Consider the following 22,242-nt stretch of genomic DNA (forward strand, 5'->3'; position numbering starts at 1 on the left):
AAGAACTATTTCCCTTTACAAGCTACAAGTCTAATCTCAATTGCACTATACACTCCCCTCCCATCCCTCCCGTCCCCCCTCCCTCCCCATAGGCTCAACAGTGATAGCTGGGTATGAGCATAGGACTCCCGCAATTCATGAGTTGGGGGCTTGTGAGTGATGCCTGTCTTCTTTTACCACAAACTCTGAACACGCTTCAGTCACCCCCATGTGGTGTGACGCTGGAAGGTTATGTGTTTTGGAGAGTGAGGGGCTTGGATTAACAGCCCAGATTGTGAGGATGATATTACATATAAAAACAATTACCCAGGCACGAGTGGCTCTGCCTAAGACTACAACCAAGAGGAAATTTTTCATCATTATAACAGAGCATCACTATACTAGAATGTCTTTGTTGTGATAAGGAAATAAGGGGGCTCTTTTAAGAAAGAATCCCTCTTCTACATGAACAAAACTTCAGAAAGTATTGCTGGAGCTCCAAAACCTAACAAAAAACTTCAGTGTGGAATGCTTTTGTTCAAATTTGTTATGTCTCACTAGGTGACCACTCTTCTACGCACCATCAATTTTTGTCAGTGTGCCGTAGCAATAGAAAAACACAACACACCTCAAATTCAGAAAGGGAATTGGTAAGATGTAGTGACATTTTGGACATGGGCGCCACTGAACTGCAAAAAGACTGGGAAATGGAATGTTTAATGGAAGATAGAAACATGATGAAGAGAATGTATGGTGTGCTGCAGAACTCTGCTGCTTTCACCCTGTTATTCAAGTGGCCTATTCTCACAGAGCATATCAATGCCAGAATTATTTGACAGCAAGTAAAACATGTACTCAGTCTGATGCAGTGTTATAAATGCCAAAGACGTGGTCACACCACATTAGCATGTAATGGCAAGGCAATACTGTGCAAATGTAGGAAAGATACTCCTATGAAGCACTGCCACTGTGTTCAATGCCAGAGTAAACTGCTCAGGTAATCATCCCACTTGGAGCAAATTTTCTTGGTATTTTTAGAGGAAAGAGAAAATCCAAAAATTAAAGTGACCAACCAAATTTTGTTTACTGAGGTAAAGAAATAAGATAAGTCACTGAAATCTACTATTTTCTCAGTTCCTCTGCTGCTGCTCGGTATGGTATCACTAATTTTCACTGCAGCTTTTCACAAAATCGAGCAATAGAGGTTGGCAGAAACGTGATAACACACATGCTACTAACCTGACAGCTTCCTTGAAACCAGTTCCAGCAGAGGTTGCTAACAAACTGCAGAGACAACTCTCAGTCAAATATCTAGACACATGAAGTAGTTCAACCTTTTGGAAACAGCCTACATTGCAACAATAAAAGGCAAAATCCATGCCCACAATGGACAAAATCCAAAGAAACCTTGGACAAAATCATTAGACTGGAGGTTGGTATTAACATATCAAAATTACTCTGAGATAGAACTGCAAATATATGCTGATGAAATGGAAAATTATCCTGCTTTTCCTCTCACTATATGTGTGCCACCAAACAAGATAAACAGGATGAAAGAAAACTACTTATGATTAATGATTCCTACATGGGTGTGGAATCTGTATGTTTCAGAGAAGTAAAGCTTATAACTCAGGACAGATCCGTGTGCCTTTGCATACAAGAGATGTGGTTTAAAACTTCTGACAGCACTACGTTTAAAGGATACATCATCCAAGAAAGGTGGTACAGAAGGTGGGAGGGCTAAAGGTGGAGTGGAACTATTCATTTGTGATACATATTGTTCTGTATATGTTACCCTCATCATCCACCTTCAAACAGTAGCTGTTCAACTTTAAACACCATTAAGTATAACTGTGCACTCATAACTCCCAGCTCCTTTACAGCCTCTTCCATTAACTCCACTGTCCCTTTCTCCTCCTTGGAAATTTCAATGTACATCACCTGCAGTAGCATTCTACATGCACTTATCCTAGTGGTTGGGTAGTGGAGAGATTTCTGTTGTTGATGTCTTCCTCATCACTACAGGAAAACCTGGTACAGCATGCTATGGCATTTGCAACCAGTGTCAAAGGAAATCCTCTTTTTATGTTGTAATTCAGAATGTCTGACAGAACAATTGCCTGACTCATGACAAGAGGCAATTTGGATACCTCTCCTCAAACTAGGAAAAGACTGAATGTATGCCAGTAGTTATTGAAGTGTTGCCTTAATGAGCTGTGTGGAAAATATCCAAGAGCACATAGTCAACTGTCATCTGGTATTGATATTATAGACCAGTCGGCTCCTTAGCCACTCACAGTTTGGATTCAGGAGATGTCGATCGACAACTTGATTCTGTTAGAGGTGGAAATCCAGCAGGATTTCCTACATGAAAAGCATTGTCAAGGGGTATTTTTTTGATGTCATTAAGGCATACAACACTACTTAGAGCCACAATATTGTCAGTCAGCTACGCCAGTGAGGCTTTTGTGGCCCCATCCCCAGCTTCATTCAGTCCTTCCTCTCAAGACATCCTTTTCAGTACAGAGTCAGTGATGTGCCATCAGACAGTTTCATGCAGGAGAATGGTGTTCCCCAGGCAGTGTTTTAAGTGTCACCCCCTTTGCCATAGCCATTAACAGTATAACATCCACAGTAAGGAGTCCTGACCAATGCTTCTTATTTGTGGAAAATTTTATGGTCTTCTGCTCTCCCTCAAATACTGAAGCAGCAAGTTATCAGTTGCAACTTATGGCAAAAAGGTTTGAGATGTGGGCTGTAAAGACTAGTTATACATTTTCTCCAGAGAGAGAGAGAGAGAGAGAAAGAAAAGAAAAAGAAATGATCATGTGGCATTGATGGCTGGGAGGCCCCATCTGGGGAAGTTCGGCCGCCAGATTGCAAGCCTAATTTCAGGTGATGCCACACTGTGCGACTTGCATGTTGGTGATGATGAATGACATTGAGGACAATACAACACAACACCCAGTCCATGAGTGGAGAAACTCTCCAATCCAGTCGGGAATCGAACCCGGGCTTGCTGCATGATAGGCAATCACATTACCACCATGATAGGCAAACACATTACCACTCAGCTAAGTGGGTGGACTCCCCAGACAAGTGTGTGTGTGTGTGTGTGTGTGTGTGTGTGTGTGTGTGTGTGTGTGTGTGTGTGTTCATTTTAATCATTCTCATCATCTTTTTAACTTACCTGAATTGCATATGTGGGACACTATTCTTCCTTTCAAAGACTGTGAAGTTTCTGGGCCTCAATTTTTTTGCAAAACTGTTGTATTTACCACACTTAAAGGGCCTGAAGGCAAGGACCCAGAAGGCACTGAACATCTTGAAGTGTCTTAGTCACAGGTCTTGGGGGACAGATAGGGCACATCTGCAGCAGTTCTATAGGGCCTACATACAATTGTGGCTGCACAGAGTAAAGATCAGAGAGGCCTTCTTACCTGAAGACAATGAACACTGTATCAGGCTGGCCAGAGGCGCAGGACAAGCCCCACATTCAATATCTGTGCTGAGGCTGGTGAACTGCCACTTGTCATCCAATGACACCTCCTCATAGTGCGTCAAGCGTGTACCTTTTTCACTACTCCCACTTCCCCAGTATGCCATATTGTTGTTTGTCCAACTATGGAATGCCATTTAGCAATCATCATCAGGCAGTGAGGCCATTTGGGATCTGTGAGAAGTGTATGTTGGATTCTTGTGGTGTGGGGCATGTACAGGATCAAATACAAGGTTTTAACTGACAGCCACTTTGGTTACTGCAGAGGCCCAGAGTAATTTTAGGTTAAGTGCAGTAAAGGAGAGATTGAATTCCTCCTTATTTTTGAATATTATATTTTGTGTCATTTTAAATGAGCACCACAAATGGATCTAAACAGAGGGATACTGTGGGCTGCTCTGTTGTTTTCTTGATCATGTCCTCAAGAATCAGTTGTCTCAAGACTTCACTGTCTTCAATATCGAATTAGCTGCAATCCTGAGGGTGCTGGAGCAGATGAGATGTGTTGTGCCAGCTAAATTCCTCATCTGTCCCAACTCTCTGAGTGCCCTCCAGTGTCTGCAACACTAGTATCCAGCTGATAAAGTAGTCCAGGACATCCAGGATGCCCTTCTCCATTTACAAATACTGCAGAAGGAGGTGTCTTTCTGCTGGGTGCCAACAGGGAATGAAAGGGCAAATGCAGCAGCCAAGGAGGCATATCGTAATCCTCAGTTAGTTCATTGTGTCACCCTCTGCATGCTATCGCCTCACTGTTGAGGTGCAGAATCATATGTTAATGTGAAGAAGAGTGTCTGGAAGTGATAGACAAGAAACTGCATCTAGTAAAGTGCCATAGGATACCTCCTTCCAGCCTTATGGGTGGGATGAGGTCATCCTTACTTGTCTTCACATGGGCCATTGCCCTATAACACATGGCTTCTTGCTCCAGCAAGAGTACCCTCCAATGTGTGGTGAACAGATTTCTATGCACCACATTTTACTACACTGTCTTTTATTTTGAAACCAGAGGGCAGTGACAGATTTGCTGACAGTTCTGCCTTCTATTTTTAAGTGGTATTCAAACAAGTGTGGTTAGAGTTTTAAGGTTTTGTTATATGTCCAAATTGTTTCCCAAGATTTTAGGGAGATGTTCTTAATGTTAACTGGGCGACTGATTCACCCTTGTTTTTTTGTAAGTGGTCAGCCAGTCACATTTCCCTCAGCTGTTTTTTAGCTTATTTGTAATTATGTTCTAATCCCAGATACAGCACCTTTCACCACTTCTCCATTGTCTTACAGTGTGCGAGATGGAGTGATGATGTGGGTCAGTGCCAATGAGGTGGGAGTGAATGTCATTTTGTAGGTTTACTCATCTTAGTGTGACAAAATTTTTAGCCCTTTTATTCACATTCATTTCCTTTAATATTTGGAAGCTGCTGTTGAACAACCACCCACCCACCCACATACACACACATACACATACACATACACACACACACACACACACACACACACACACACACACACACACACACACACTATAGGGATACTATAGGGAAAGCAACACAGCTCAACACTGCAAGCAGATCATCCACAGCCATAGACTTGTCACTTTTCTCACCTATACTAACTAGTACGCTTCTCTGGGAAGTGACATAGGACTTGCAGTCTAGTGATCATTTTACCATTTGGCTCCACCTGCCAGATACATCAGCATATGTCACCCAAGCAACCTAAATTGATGTTAAATGAAGCCAGCTGGACACTATGCAGCAACCTGACTTCCGTTCTAACGGAAGTATAGCATCAAGGGTACGGTAGGACATGTCACTGTCGTCATTCACACTACTGCTGATGTCTCTATCCCAAAGTTGTTTCTTTAAATTGACAGACAGACAGCCCCATGGTGGAGCGAGGAGTGTCTTTTAGCCATCAGGGACAGGCAGGCAGTAGTGTAAAACATCCATTGCAGTCCATCTGTTGACACTTTTGCACATTGCTAGGTCAAATGCTCAGTGAATTATCAGAGAGAGCAATCTTGACAAGAATTCTTATAATTTATTAACAATTGACAGCATCAGAAAATGTACGGGACTTGAGAAAGATTACTGGGAAAGATAACAAGTGCATTGCAAACAATAATGCTCTCATCACTACACAGAATTCATAGCCCAGATTAGACAAAATACTTTGAACAAATTATATCTAATTCCAATAAAGACCCAGTATTAGAATGCAGATGGGAATTAGCTGAGAGGACACAAATGGAGTTAAGCTTCAGTAACAGTGAAGAGTACAAGCATCCCTTTTGTATGGAGGAGTTCTAGCATCTGTGCTTCACAGTACATCATCCAGGCTGGATAAAGTGCACCATGACATGTTCTGATATTTGAATACTGAGCTGTAGAATTACCAGCTCATGATTTTCAACAAAAGGTGTTCTGAGGGACAATACCTTGATTCATGGAGCAAAGAAATCATGATGCCCCCCCCCCCCCTCGAATTCCAGGAAGAATCATACCAGCTGAAGCATTTGTTGTAATGCAGCACTGACCAGATGTATAGAGAAGAGATTAGAATACATGACCAACAACTGCTTAGTATTGACTAGAAACCAAAAAAAAGATCTCTGTTATCTTCAGTGTGGTTTCAGCAGGTATCACTCAACACTTTACAGTCTAATAACCTCTAGAGCCTTTTATGCATAGGCAGCACTTAATAGGAATAATTTTTGATATTGAAAAGACCTATGACATTGCATGGAGGTACAATATCATTAGACAACTGTACGAGCTGGGTCTCTATTATAGTGCAACCTTTCCTTTCAGTATGGTATTTTAGGAGTGGAGTTGGCAGTGCTCTCTCAGACCAACGCACTGAATAAAATTGCGTCATTCAGTGGCATGCATTAATTGCTACACTAGAATGGCCATTAACAGTATAGTATTCACAGTAAAGAAACCCGTCTGGTTCTCTCCTTTTGTTGATGATTTTATAATATTTTGCTAGTATTCTAATCTTGAGATGACTGTTTGACAACAACAGTTGACATTAAGAAGATGAGAATTATGAAATAAAACTACAGGCTTCATATTTCCTTCAGATAAATGTGTGTGTGGGTATGTGACAATTTTAATCATGTATGTGATCTTTTAAATGAAGCTAAACTGCAACTGGAAACACCTTTCTTAGTTTCAAGGACTCAGTCAAGTTCCTGAATATTATCACTAAAAAGCAGCAGCTTTTGTGGCCATGATGGTATTTCAACCAAAACACTAGAATTTTGTGCTGGTTTGGTAGTATAAGAAGTTGCCTGTAGACACTAAGCGGAAACTGAAAATCCCCAGATTTTAAAAAACAAAGAAAAAGAATACCTCATTAGCCAGTCATTCTACAATTTATCAGAATGTTTGGATGCAAATTCCATGTATATTTAATGTTTGTATTAAACAAATCAAATATTGATAGCTGATATTAGCAGAAGTAAAGTAAATACTTTGAAGGATTTGATAAAAAAACAACAACACATTAATATATGCGGAGGGGCAGTGGATTTCCTTTCTTCCCCCCCCCCCCCCCCCCCTCCCAATGTATCAAAGCCCAAAATAGCTTTTTATTTCCATAATACATAATAAAAGGATCTAGAAGTAATTTCCACGACTGTCAGTGGAAGTAGATTAGCACTAGTTTTAATTTGTTGTTATCATACTTTCTAGAAGTATCTGCAATGGCTGTCTTTGCCTATTAATGTCCAACTTAACTAATTCTAAAGCCCTGAAGGTCATCCTTCATGACAGAATTTACAGAACAAGATGTGTGGCTTAGTAAATGCCATGTACTTAGTCTCTTTCTGAAGCTGGGGAACTGTCTTTGACCAACTGAGAGAAGTTTCTCACAGTGTGACATGTGTATAAAATTCAGCCAATCTGACTGTCTCCCAACATTAATTTCTCGCTTAACCACCAGTAAAACAAATGTGTGTAAATTGCAGAGCAAGAAGACTATTTGGGATTAGAGCAAAGCGGCATCTTGCAGAGTTCAGTGTGGGGGACTTGAATGCGTTGATAAAGGGTTGGTGCAATTGTCCTCCCTGGTTAGTAGTGATGCCTAGGTTAGTTTCAAATTTGATAAAGTACATATTTTATTTTTAAAAAAGCCTTTTGCAAAATTTTAGATGAGCACAGAAATTTACTAGTTTTTACATTGATTGGTGTACGCACAGGCATACTGTTGGCTACTCAGTCACATTTTTCTGACAGTGGCTATAGGGCAGTCTTTGACATAGAAATCTATGCAGTCCAAAGGCACTGGAGCAGATCAGGTACAATCAATAGAATGATTTTACAGTCTGCTCTGCAGAGCATTCAGCAGATGTAAGCAGCTGACAAAGTGGTCCAAAACATACAAGACACCTTCCACATACAACAGCAAAAGATGTAGTATCTTTCTGCTGGGTATTGAACCATGTGGAAATACAGAGAAATGAGCAAGCTTACACCACAGCAAGGGAAACTTGCATCAGAAATAATATACCACTCCTTGGGTGTTATTGGGAGAGTGAGTGGTTGAAGCTACAAAGTAACAAATGAAAGCTAATGAAGCCAACAGTTCTGCCAACTCTCTCTCTCTCTCTCTCTCTCTCTCTCTCTCTCTCTCTCTCTCTCTCTCTCCCCCCCCCCCCCCCCCCGCCCCCTCTGGCCAGTGGCAGTGGTAGGACCCACCAGAGTGCGGCAGTTGTAGCATACTGGTTCCAGCACAATATATTTTATTTAATTGAAATTTATGGTCGAGATGCAAGTTATCCATACTTTCGGTCACATTACTGGGTATGTTAAGCTAATGTGCACATTATGCTGTCATTTACCGTCTTGTAAAGTCATCAGATGACCAAAATGAATTGCAAAATGATTTAGATAAGAGATCTGTGTGGTGTGAAAAGTGGCAATTGACCCTGAATAAAGAGAAGTGTGAAATTATTCACATGAATACTAAAAGAAATCTGCTAAATTTTGATTATGTGATAAGTCACACAAATCTGAAGGCTGTAAATCCAAATACATACTTAGGGATTACAATTATAAATAACCTAAATTGGAACGATCACATGGATAATGTTGTGGGTAGAGAAACCAATGACTGTTATTCATTGGCAGAACACTTAGAAGGTGCAACAGATCTACTAAAGAGACTGCTTACAGTACAACTGTCCCCCCTATTCTGGAGTATTGCTGTGTGGTGTGGGATCTGTATCCGGTGGGACTGACAGATGATATTGAAAAAGTTCAAAGAAGGGTGGCTCATTTTGTATTATCGTGAAATAGGGGAGATAGTGCCACAAACATGATATGTGAATTGGAGTGGCAATCATTGAAAACAAAGGCAATCTTCGTTGCGAAGGGATCCTCTCGTGAAATTTCAATCACTAGTTTTCTCTTCCAACTGCGAAAACATTCTGTTGGCAACCACCTACATAGGGAGAAAAGATCGTCATGATAAAATAAGAGAAATCGGGGCTTGCACAGAAAAATTTAAGTGCTCGTTTTTCCTGTGCGTTGTTCAAGAGTGGAATGGTAGAGAGACAGCTTGAAAGTGGTTCATTGAACCCTCTGCCAGTGTGAATAGCAGAGTAATCAAATAGTTCAAATGGCTCTAAGCACTATGGGACTTAACATCTGATGTCATCAGTCCCCTAGACTTAGAACTATGTAAACCTAACCTAAAGACATCACACACATCCATGCCTCAGGCAGGATTTGAACCTGCGACCATAGCAGCAGTGCGGTTCCGGGTTAAAGTGCCTAGAACCTCTCAGCCAGCTGAGTAATCACGTAGATGTAGATGTAATGTGACTCACAGTGGCTGGTTCATTCTATTTCAATCAGTGATTGAACCAGCCACAATTAGCTGAATCATGGCATAATAATTTTAACTGTGTGTTCATTTCTCAAGTAATATCTTTTATTTGAGACTCGGGTTCTTATGTAAGCTATTTTAACATCCATGTATAGAATTGTTAATGAATGAGTGGCTGGCCCTTTCTTTGTTTATTATTAGCAGTCAGTTAGCCACATGTCTTTTGAGCCTCTAATATGTGTTCACAGGCCACTTTCCCAAAAGGATACTAAGTGGTGCATATGTTTGTATTCTGTAAGGGTACTGCTAATTACCCTGTTGAGCACGCTGAACCAATATCATCATCATCATCATCATCATCATCATCACCATGAAACACTATTGGTTGGTTGATTTGGGGTATGGAACCAAACATCGAGGTCATGGTCCCATTGGATTAAGGAAGGAAGGGGAAATCTGCCATGCCCTTTCAAAGAAACCATCCCAGCAGTTGTCTGATGCGATTTAGGGAAATCTCAGAAAACATAAATCAATATGGCTGGACGTGGGTTTGAACAGTCATCCTCCGAAATGTGAGTCCAGTGTGCTAACCACCGTGCCACCTTGCTCGTTCATGAAACAGTATTCAAGAGACCACTATCTAATAACAATACAATTGAGGATGCCAAGACATCTAAATCTGGACACAGATGCCAGTTAATGAAGAAGTGTATGCAAATAATGTTACAAAGAGCTAAGTGGAAATGCCTCACAAAGCATTGCTACGAGGGAGAAAGTCATTCATTCCTCCAACGGCAGCTACTCTTCATATGCTTTTGTAAATGCTTCCAGTATGAAGTGCAGTAAGACCTGCCGAAACCACTGAGTGTAATTTGATCCTCATCATAAAATAAATCAAATCAGAAGTGCTGATATATAATTGCTTTTTTAAAATAAAGAGTTGAGAAACTTGAGTTTCTCCTGGAGTAGAAACATTCAAGTAAGTTACGGGAACATAGTTTGGTGATGTCTTTGACAGCAGCCAATAATTTGACAGGTGAATACCCTGTCATTTTCAAGGCACAAATGCAAGAGACTGCCGTGCAATTAAATTTAAAACTCTGGTATGCAGAGCATACATTGAAAGATACTCACACATACATGTGCTCCCTCCCCCCCCCCCCCCCCCCCCCACACACACACACAGTGTTAACACACTAGCACCACCAAACAACCATTAGATGACCAGTGTCAGAAATTATCAGTAGTGAACATTAATATAACCAAAGGGTTAATTAGCATTAACTTTGTCCCTCTGTCACATGACGAGGGAGAAAGCAAGATTCCAAGCAGAATTTAAGCAAAAACTTCCATTTATGTTTATAAGGACACTTGCTAATTTAATTTCATTGCTCCCTTAATACCAGTATCCCAAAACTGGAATAACATGGAAGAATACCCCTGTTGTTATATTCCAGATGATAAGTGCTAAGGCATGTTACACAATAGCAGTTTTGTTTGAGTTTTGTAACTCTGCGTGACACTTAGGTTCAGTACACTGATCCTCCACTGTCATGATGGTCTGGCCTACATATGACATGCCAAAACTGCAAGGCATACAATAAACACCCACCATAGGCACATCACTTATCATTTTTTAAGGATCCTAAAGGGCCCTGCTCTTAGATGGTGATGGAAAATAGGATCCACTTCATATTTTCACAGAATACCACCACTCCTGTTAGAAATGCTTCCTGCAAAAGGCAAAATGGCTATAGACTTTGGTGCCACCTCACTATCCGCACTTTTCTGATTCATGTTTAATTATTAGTGCAACATGAATTTGATCTGTCTTTCACTATATCCATTCTGATGAAAGGTAACCTAGAGATGGGCTATCTCAGCCGACAAACTTCCATGGTCTGAAATGACACGAGTTCTGTGAATAAAGGTACAAAGAACCCCTTTACACTGGGATGGATGGTAACAGCTATCAGCTGACGACTAAAGCTGCTTAAATTTTCACTTCTATAAGGCCAAATAACAGAATATCATCTATATGAAAAGTGCAGCTTTCAGTGCTATGGAGTCCCATGTTTGTCCCTCAAAATCTTTCAAATTGGCAATAACATATGACAACCGATTCCCCATTCCAACTCCATCTGCCTGTTCATAGTACTGGTCACTAATAAAAAGTAAGTGAAAATCATCACATGTTGAAATAGGTTCATTAATTCAACACCAAACCTCACCTCAATTAATCGTAAAAAAATTGGGTGAAGGAATGTGAGTAAAGAGGGAGACTATATGAAAGCTTACTATAATACGAGAGTAATTCAAAAATAATTCCTCTAATTGACATAAGAAATCCACTGAGTTCTTAATGTGATGCACACACTGGCCTGCTAATGGGCTTACTGGAGTAATATGTTGTTTTGCTACATGATATGTTAGAGCACCAATGTTGCTGACAATAGGTCTAAGAGGAACACCTCCTTTGCGGTTCTTTGGAAGACCATATCATCTAGGGGTGACAACATAATGAGAATCAAGGCTCTTGATAATCACCTGTGACAAAAAACTTATCTTCAGGAGGTTGGTATTCTATCTCTCAACAGTTTTGTTGGGTCAGCACTGATCATGTGAAACACTGAATCACATGGTAAACACTGCATCTTCTGGATGTAATCCTGCTTGCCCAATGCAAATGTGATATTGCCCTTGTCAACAGGTAAGTTAACAATACTGGGATCCACTCTAAGTGAATGCAAACCAGTTCCCTCAGCTGTTATTGCTGATACATTACTTCTGTGTGAATGTGCCCTAGTCAGCACATGACATGCTTCTCTCCTAACCTCCTGGGTAGCATCAGGAGGTAGTTTAAAAACAGCCAGAACTAATAAAATCTATAATTAATAACACCTGGGCATCAGTGCAAAATTTAAACCTTTCCCTGCTGTGTTGTCAAAAGCATCTCGATGAGACTGATCATGGAACATAAACACAGGATCCAATATTAGACTGCAAATTACAAAATGTTCAAACTTTGCCTAATGCTGGGCACTACAGAAATTTGGTGAAGTTTGAATGTTTGTGTAATGCAGATGTCTATCATATTCCTTGAACTTGTGGTCACACATTGAGGATCGAAGATGACCACTAATGTTGAACATAAGCATCATATACTGTTACAACAGCTGAGGAAATCTACTATTGCAGAACATTGCCCTCGGTACCAGTCATCCTATGGAATATAATGACATGGAAATTCCGACACAAGGCTATCGGGATAAAGTTATTAAGGAAGCAATTTAATTTAAAGTAGTAAGTGACATTATAAATAGGGATGGAGGTTCTTGGCTTAAATTATGCTCCTTCCCTGGTCAGACCACAAAGTGACAGAGTAACAGTATCTCAACCATGGGTTATTAATATTCACTATTGATAAATTCTGACATTTGTCATTATTAAAATATTGGCAGTCATCAAAGAAATCACCCAATGATGAATTCCCATAACTTATTTGATCACTGAAGCTGATGATAAAGGTGACCTTAAGAAATCAGAATAATATGAAGGGCTTTCTCATGTAACAAAGGAAAGTGCGAGGGGAATGGGGGAGACAAGTAAGAAGAAAGAAAGTGGCTCTTTTTACATTTCTTACTTTCCCCTCATGGCATGTTATAAAAGCAGCTTAGAGGAGCTCTGTCTTACCCCTGCCACATCACGCATAGGGAACAGTTCTTCAAGACCTTTTATATCCTTTCATCCTGTAACTATTATAGAAAACACTTGTTTATTTCTAATTCAAGCTTTTGAATTAATAAAAAAGTGTACTTCTCATTCTCAGTAAGATTCTATTTTGCAATCTTAATGTGAATCTAGCTTCTTATGTACTATGCTATTTCCCAGAATTCAGATACACCCAATATGGAAGTATCAGTCAGGGTTCAATTGTTCTGCTATTTACTGCCTCTGGCAAGTGTCTGGATGTATCCAGCAGTAATTCCATTGCGTATTTCCTTCCTCATCATTGTCTTACTGAGATCATAAGTCTCTAGTAATATCTACATTGATGGAATGTCTTTTCCTTCTTTCTTTTCTACATCAGCTTCTTGTTTTGATGCTGATTTTAGTGTATTAGTAATATTACAACAGAATCATTGATGGAGTGTCACACTGCCAATCTGGAAGGAAGAAGGTGATGTGATAGAATGCTCTCAGTATCAACCAATTCGACCACATTTTCATGCCTTGAGCATGCTATAGACTCCAAGCTCCACACAGTTGTTTCTGTCACCACAAATCAATCTGGGTTTATCATAGGAAGTGGAACCACAGATGCCATTCATGCCACTCAATCACTTATTGAGAAACACCTTGAGAAGAACAATGATTTTCATATGTCATTCCTAGATCTGGAAAAGGCCTTCAGCCGTGTCCCACATCATCTTATTTGGCATGAATTACGATCTCAAAATGTCCCTGAAATCTATGTCTGTCCAACTGCTGTATCAAAATGTCTCAGCAATGTCCAAAGTGCATTGGGAACATCACTTCCTTTTACTATCAGTGTCAGAGTAAATCAATGCTCAGTACTGTCACCCCTACTGTTTATCCTCTGTATGGACACCCCATCCTTGGTCACTCCTACGAGGGGTGTTTAAAAAGTCCGTGCAAAAATAAAAACTACTTACGTGTTTGGGGTAAATCTTTTTTATTTTTTTGACATAATCTCCTTTTAGACTTAAACACTTTGTCCAACACTGTTCTAATTTGTTGATCCCTTCCGAATAATAGGAATTGTCCAAGTCTGCAAAATAGCTATTAGTTGCTGCAATCACCTCCTTATTTGAATAAAATATTTGTCCCGCCAGCCATTTCTTCAAACTGGGGAACAAATAGTAGTCCAAGGGAGCCAAGTCTGGAGAATGGGGGGGATGTGAAAAGAGTTGGAATCTTATTTCCATTAATTTTGCGACCACAACTGCTGAGGTGTGTGCTGGTGCAGTGTCGTGATGGAAAAGGACATTTTTGCGGTCCAATCGCTGGCGTTTTTCTCGCAGCTCTGTTTTCAAATGGTCCAATAACAATGAATAATATGCACCTGTAATAATTTTACCCTTTTCCAGATAGTCAATGAGGATTACCTGTTGCGAATCCCAAAAGACAGTCGCCATAACCTTTTCGGCCGAAGGAATGGTCTCTGCCTTTTTTGGTGCAGATTCTCCCTTGGTAACACATTGTTTAGATTGTTGTTTGGTCTCAGGAATATAGTAATGTATCCATGTTTCATCCACAGAGATGAAACGACACTTAAAGTCCTGCAGATTCTTCCTGAACAGCTGAAAACCATCCTTGCAACACTTCACATGATTCTGTTTTTGGTCAAGTGTGAGCAATCACGGAACCCATCTTGTGGATAGCTTTCTCATGTCCAAATGTTTATGCAAAATATTATGTACCCATTCATTCAAGATGCCCACAGAACTAGCAATCTCAGGCACCTTAACTCTTCTGTCATCCATCACCATATCATGGATTTTATCAATGATTTCTGTAGCCGTAATCGCCACAGGGCATCCAGAATGTTCAGCATCACTTGTGCCCATACGGCCACTACAAAAATTTTGAAACCACTTATAAACTGTTCTAATCAAAGGTGCAGAGTCACCGGAATGTTTATCAAGCTCCTGAGGCACTTTGCCTCTCATAAAGTGATGTTATAATCACCACACGAAATTCTTTTTCGTCCATTTTTCGACAATCACTCGACTTCCTTGATTCACACGAATGCCAAACTCAAAGAAATAGACCAATATGGCTGAAACTTCGTGCGCATTCTTTCCAAAGATGCTTCTAACTAAACATGACCTTGATACATGCCGGTGGTGCCATCACTCGGACTCTGCACGGACTTTTCAAATGCCCCTCATATATGCTGACGACGTTTTACTGGCAGGCATAAAGATCTCCAGGGAAGGATGCAGCACTGCAATCAGTGACTTGGCAAACTTGGCCTGCAACTGAATGTCAAGAAGACACAATACATGGAGTGTAGTATTCAAGACAATGGGACCATCGAAGACAGTGGAGACGACCTGAAGAAAGTGGAGCAATACAAATATCTTGGTTCGCTCATATGAACAGATGGTGAAAAGTTACTGGATGTTCATGCCGTGTTAATACAGCCCAGATGAAATGGTGCCAGGTGACTGGCATCCCGTGTGCTCGTCATATGTCTTTATGCCTTAACTCAAAGGTTTATAGAACTGTAGTATACCCAGTCGCACTTCATGGGTCGGAGTGTTGGCCAATGACAATGAAGCATGAGCAGGCTCTCCATGTGATGGAAATGTGTGTGCTCTGATGGTCCCCTGGGCTCACCCGATTTGACCATGCAACAAACATCGACATTCGATGGTGACTTGGTGTTGCACCGATCTCAGACAAACTATGGGAAAGCAATTTAAGATGGTACTGACACCTCATGTGCACTAAATCAGACTCAGTGGCAAGAACAGCTATGCATTTGGACATGAATGGCTAATGACCTTGTGGCAGACCCAAGACATGATGGACAGACCATATCAAGAAGGATGTGGTGGAATTCGTCAATGCCACCTATGACGATGCCCTTGACAGACCAAAATGGGGACCCTTCTAGTGTGGGATAAATGCTAAGAAAAAGAGTAATATTGCAAATGAGATCTTTCATTAAAATTTTTTGAGTGCCACTCTGAACAGGTCCTGGTTGCAAAAGACAAGAAGTAATGCTGATGCCTTCATGTTATCACTAATTTTGTCATAGTCGCAATAATTTATTGATTATATCTGATAATTTTGAGTGTAAAATTTTGAGTGTAAAATTACTTTCTTCATTTAAGAGTCATAGAAAATCTGTGCATTTACAGGACTTAACCCCAGTCTTCACAAGTTTCATCCCCGTCGAGAACAAGACATTCTGAAGTGGGACTTCATATCCCGATCAATTTATTCAGATACTAACAACAATCCACGAAGACGCATTGAAACTCCACTACGGGAAGGCCTGGAGGATGTTGTACGAGAGGTAAATACTAATTTGGACACAGGCCTAAGCAACAAAATAATATATGTAAAAAATGGAGAAACCAGTTGGTACAAAATAATAATTCGAGTGACTCCTTTCCTATTTTTTACAATATCTGAGGTAATACTGAAAAAATGCAAAATGTGCAATAGAACTTAAAAAGTGTGAACAAGAAGGAGGAGGAGATTGATGAGAATGTGTTAATGAGTGTTACTAGAAAGAAACTAAAGCCTTACATTGAAAAAGGTAGGAGAGATAACATAACAAACTTAGCAAAATGGAGCTGGTGAAAGGAGAGTGGGCAAAAGGGGGAGGGGGGGGGGGGGGTAGCAGAAATGAGAAACTAATATGTTTTGGTTGTGGGGCTCTACATGTCATAATTTGTTACTAATACTGGGGGCAGGCACAAACTGGTAGTGGGGAGCAAACACCTGGATAAGATCAGAGCAGTCAGACTATACAGGGTGTCCCAGGTATAATGGTCAATATTCAGGGATATGACACAAACAGTCATTTAGAGTGAAACAGTCTAGTAAAAATGGGCTCTAAAATGCATGCATTAAGAGCTATGAGCATCTGTTCATCTCTGCTACTGTGGAACACATCTGTTCTACTGAATAAGTGCTCATAGCTCTTAAGCTATGCACTTTAGAGCCCATCTTTATTACACAATTTTTGTTGTTTCGGCCCATACTACCTCTTCCCAAAACAGGAAAGCAAAGAGCTTGCAGCAGAAGAGATTTGTCTCACACAATTGGAGGTGGAGGAGTGCTTACAGCTCTACGGTATGCATTTTAGAACCCATGTTTACTAGACATTTTGGTTTCAAATGGTCATTAGTGTCACATCCATGAATACTGACCATTTTTTCTGTAACACCCTCTATAATATGGAGAGTGTAAGATGATCAGTTAATGTAGAATAGAGAAAAGTATAGTTTATACAGAAATGTGAAAGGTAAGTTGCAGGTGCAAATTGATAAACATGGAGTTTAAAGTTAAGATATGGACACTGAAATGTAGGAAATGATATCCATATGAGAATATGAATATTCTGTGAAAGGTACAATATATCTGATGTTCTTATAGTGAAATTACTTTCTTAAGTGATTCTGCTTTTGACTTTTATTTATTTACTTACTTTATTGATTCACATGGAGACCTGGTTGCTGGATCCAAACATCTGAATTGTAACAAATTTAATTAGTGCATGTTGTTGAAGATCGTGTTGCTTGCTATATTCATGAACTGAGAATGCAAAATCATTGTGAATGAGTATTAGGTTCAACTGCGATGGAGAGTTGTACTTTTATTATATCTCCTAATGTGGCAATCAGGCTTCACCATGTGTCTGCATCATGTAAATCCTCATGTTGTCCCGGAATTCTAATGGAGAACTGGTATTTTTGCATCCAACTTCTTGCAATAAACTAATGTACCAATATCTCATCTCTACAGAAGCTGGGATAAGGTACAACAACAAACAGTAATTTTGGGAAGCAAAAATATAAATAAAAACAAGGAAAGGTGATCACTCAGCTATAGCTGACAGATGTCTGGCATATACACACACATAACAAGACAAAGACACTAACAGTAGCTTGAAACCTAGTTAAGTGCTATCTCTCTCTCTCTCTCTCTCTCTCTCTCTCTCTCTCTCTCTCTCTCCCCACACACACACACACACACACACACACACACACACACACACAAGTAATTGCACCACAGCTGTAGATGGGTATGTATGTTTGGCTGACTGTGTGAGTGTGTGTACTTATAAAAAACTGAGAACAATAAATTGAAAGTTAGTAACATTTCTGTAATATTATGTGTGTCTATGTACCTCACATCAATCAGTTACAGATGAGAGGTTGCTGTTTCTTATTTTTGTTTAATGTTTCCAGTCTGAGATTAACTTTAACCTGTTCATTACATAACAGCAGTAAATAAGCCACATGTACCCCCTGTGTCGTGAACTTCGCGAACATCTTTGGAAACTTAGCTAGTTTTGTTTGGGTATTGATTTGATGACTCTGGAATTCTTAAGCTGAGGACTAATGAGTGTTACCAGTTTCTAGATGTGCTTCAGAGACCAGTACACTATGTGACAGTGGAATGTTGTGATTTGTAAAAACTGGGGATCTTGCCTTAGCTGCATGGATTATGAGGATGATGCAAACTTATATAGATATAAAATCCAAAGTGCTTAGATGTGGGGGTACGGTGAATGGCACCTGCTGCACAACAGTTATCGTAGACTTACAAGGCAAATGAGACTTTTTCCTACGTGGACTGTATAAATCCCTAGCTTTTCCTGGGAACAAAATTGTTTACAGTTTACAAACAAAAACACTCTCAGCACAATGGGTTTTACTATCAGGAGTAAAACAACCCAGCAAACACATGAGCTTAGATACCTAATCCTCCTGACTAGTCTGCCTTCAGTAATAGTAACAGATCATTTATATCAGGACGGAATGTGTTTGTAGTTATAAATCATGAAGAAGAATACTTTCATAAAGACTCTTCATTCTTAAATAAGGCTTAGAAGCTGTGGCTGGTAGTATGAAATTAGTCAAGTGACTAAGAAATGGCCAATCTTTTGGTTGAGGTAACAACAGTTCATCAGCAAATTAAATTTGGGGCAAACCAGTTATAACTGGCAAGCACATTCCACTTAATTCCAGTAGAACTGTTATGATAGGCCAGGATATAATAGACACCGATGCAGTAGACCTTCAGAAAGAATGTGAAATGGAGGGTGTTGCAGGTGATGGAGCCAACTGTCACCTTTGTTACAACTTTCTTGTAAGACCAGTTACCTGAGTATGTTTTGGTGGGTTTCACTGCAGTAAAAGTAAGGCTTTTATTTAAAATCATGTAAAGTGGAAAATGTGAACAATCCCTAATCCAAGGATATGTTATCGCTGCCGTTGTGCATAACTGCAAAGGTAAGCATTCAGTATGTAGTTAGGTTTGGAAATTAGTGTAACAAGACGCATGCCACATACTGAAGCCAAGAAGATTTCTAAGACAGTGTAACTACTCAACTGTAGTACATCTTTTGTGTCTGTTCTCACAAAAATAGCTGTGAAGACCAGTATTTCAAAACAAATTAAACAACAAATGTGGAAACTGAAACCAATCTTAATGTACAAATTATAACTTGCATTTTAAGCCAATTCAGGCAACTACTGAGATCATGATCACAAAAAAAGAAGATAGCATAGATAATATATCCATAAGGATAGCCACAATAAATCATGACTAAGAAAGAAGCACAAAAGAAAAGAAACTTGATTCCCTAGAGACAATGACATAGAGATTTTAGTACTGAAACCAACAAGAACAACAAGAAAAGGTGAAGGAGAAGTCTCTTTGAAGATGACATCCTAATTCATTCAAATTTGAGTGCTTTCAAGACCAATATAGAGTAAATAAAGACCCTAGTACAGGCATAACCAATGTGCAAGAGGTGTATTACAAGCCCTCTTGGTTGCCTGTGCTAAGAGAGTGCTAGTTCTAAAGGAATGATGACCTCAGTGGTGAAAGGGTTACAGCCAGAGTCAATGTGTTGTTTATCACTAACTTGTATTATGCTTTACCCATTACCATTCACAGTAAACTATGGCCTAAAGCTGCTGCCTACATGTTTCTCAGATGCAGTAACAGTGATGTGTGTCTATTTACTCCCTCTCAAACATGTTAACAGTGAAGTCCTCGAAGATCTCATTTATGAACTCCCCCTCCCTCCCATCTGGCATTTCTCTTTCCTTGAGATGACAATATGCTATTCATAAGCAGCTACTCCAACATTTATTTAAAGGTTTGGGTATTTCAGGATTTACTTTTATCAGAGAATATGTATAAGATAATTAGGATAAAATGACAAAATTTTAGCACTCCAATTAAGTCATCCTTTGTCACAGTCCTCTCAATATCCACCTGAGTCCTTGTAAATGCAGCTTTATGGGAAGTGATGAACGACTATTATTCTAGTGGCCACTTCACTATCTTGATACCTGTTGCATGTAGAGCAGTATCCACATGGTGGCCACAAACATATATTGTTAATAGAGAAAGGCTCCTTCAATTTGTATCAAGAAGATCTGATCAGTATATTTTGGAAGTTTGAGGATGGAGGGTAGAGAAAGAGGTAGGATGTAACTCTCAGTGGTGGCAGGATATGATTTTAGATAATCGTAACCTTCAAAGAAAAGTTGACACCTATTCCAGGCCAGGATATTATTATATTTCAAAAGATCATCCTCTTTTGTTGTTTTTGAGATTGGTCAGTATAAGAGCTGCCTAAGATGACACTGGAATCTGCTTTTTTGTGATTAGGTGGAATAATTGTGAGAAAAGAAATTATGATGGGAGGGTATCTGCATTCTTACAATAGGTAGGTCCTCTTGTCCTGGGCTACGAGTGACCTGCCACTTCTTTCTAATCTTCCTCAACCAATCTCTGTTTACTCCCTGATGAAGAAACTAATAGTTCCAAAAGGTAGAATTAGTGTTTTCATTTTTAAATGTGTACTGAAATGTTGCACCCTTAAGGTAAGTATTGTGCAGCCATGATGTCGCTTTGTAATTTCAACCCCCGAGTGGGCGTGCATATGTATAAAGTGTGCCATTCACAAGTAACAGTCTTTCACCATTCCATTGTTGTTTTACTATTGTGACTCATACCTATTCCTTCGTTAATGCTTCAGCTAATACAGAACTAAGTTGTGCTGTTAAATGTCCAAGTGAGCAGCAGTAATATAAAACAAACAGTGAGCTTGGTGCTAGAAAATTACCCAGATTCTGAGTTAATGGCACAATCTCACGACGCAGCAGTTGTCTACATCTACATCTACATCCATACTCCGCAAGCCACCTGACGGTGTGTGGCGGAGGGTACCTTGAGTACCTCTATCGGTTCTCCCTTCTATTCCAGTCTCGTATTGTTCGTGGAAAGGAGGATTGTCGGTATGCCTCTGTGTGGGCTCTAATCTCTCTGATTTTATCCTCATGGTCTCTTCGCGAGATATACGTAGGAGGGAGCAATATACTGCTTGACTCTTCGGTGAAGGTATGTTCTCGAAACTTTAACAAAAGCCTGTACCGAGCTACTGAGCATCTCTCCTGCAGAGTCTTCCACTGGAGTTTATCTATCATCTCCGTAACACTTTCGCGATTACTAAATGATCCTGTAACGAAGCACGCTGCTCTCCGTTGGATCTTCTCTATATCTTCTATCAACCCTATCTGGTACGGATCCCACACTGCTGAACAGTATTCAAGCAGTGGGCGAACAAGCGTACTGTAACCTACTTCCTTTGTTTTCGGATTACATTTCCTTAGGATTCTTCCAATGAATCTCAGTCTGGCATCTGCTTTACCGACGATCAACATTATATGATCATTCCATTTTAAATCACTCCTAATGCGTACTCCCAGATAATTTATGGTATTAACTGCTTCCAGTTGCTGACCTGCTATTTTGTAGCTAAATGATAAAGGATCTATCTTTCTGTGTATTCGCAGCACATTACACTTGTCTACATTGAGATTCAATTGCCATTCCCTGCACCATGTGTCAATTCGCTGCAGATCCTCCTGCATTTCAGTACAATTTTCCATTGTTACAACCTCTCGATACACCACAGCATCATCTGCAAAAAGCCTCAGTGACCTTCCAATGTCATCCACCAGGTCATTTATGTATATTGTGAATAGCAACGGTCCTATGACACTCCCCTGCGGCACACCTGAAATCACTCTTACTTCGGAAGACTTCTCTCCATTGAGAATGACATGCTGTGTCCTGTTATCTAGGAACTCCTCAATCCAATCATACAATTGGTCTGATAGTCCATATGCTCTTACTTTGTT

At 40.0% G+C, this 22,242-nt stretch overlaps 1 protein-coding gene across 1 annotated transcript in view; it reads left to right on the plus strand.

Annotated features, from left to right (window-relative positions):
• The window catches only part of LOC126094655 (chondroitin sulfate synthase 1), a 335,383-nt gene that overhangs the window by 299,430 nt on the left and 13,711 nt on the right, over positions 1-22,242 (plus strand). Inside the window, exon 6 of the mRNA XM_049909158.1 lies at positions 16,207-16,364. Coding sequence (XP_049765115.1) covers positions 16,207-16,364 — 158 coding nt within the window. The remainder of the gene's footprint in view (positions 1-16,206; positions 16,365-22,242) is intronic.

This window comes from Schistocerca cancellata, chromosome 8 (assembly GCF_023864275.1).
Source record: "Schistocerca cancellata isolate TAMUIC-IGC-003103 chromosome 8, iqSchCanc2.1, whole genome shotgun sequence".
NCBI lineage: Eukaryota > Metazoa > Arthropoda > Insecta > Orthoptera > Acrididae > Schistocerca > Schistocerca cancellata.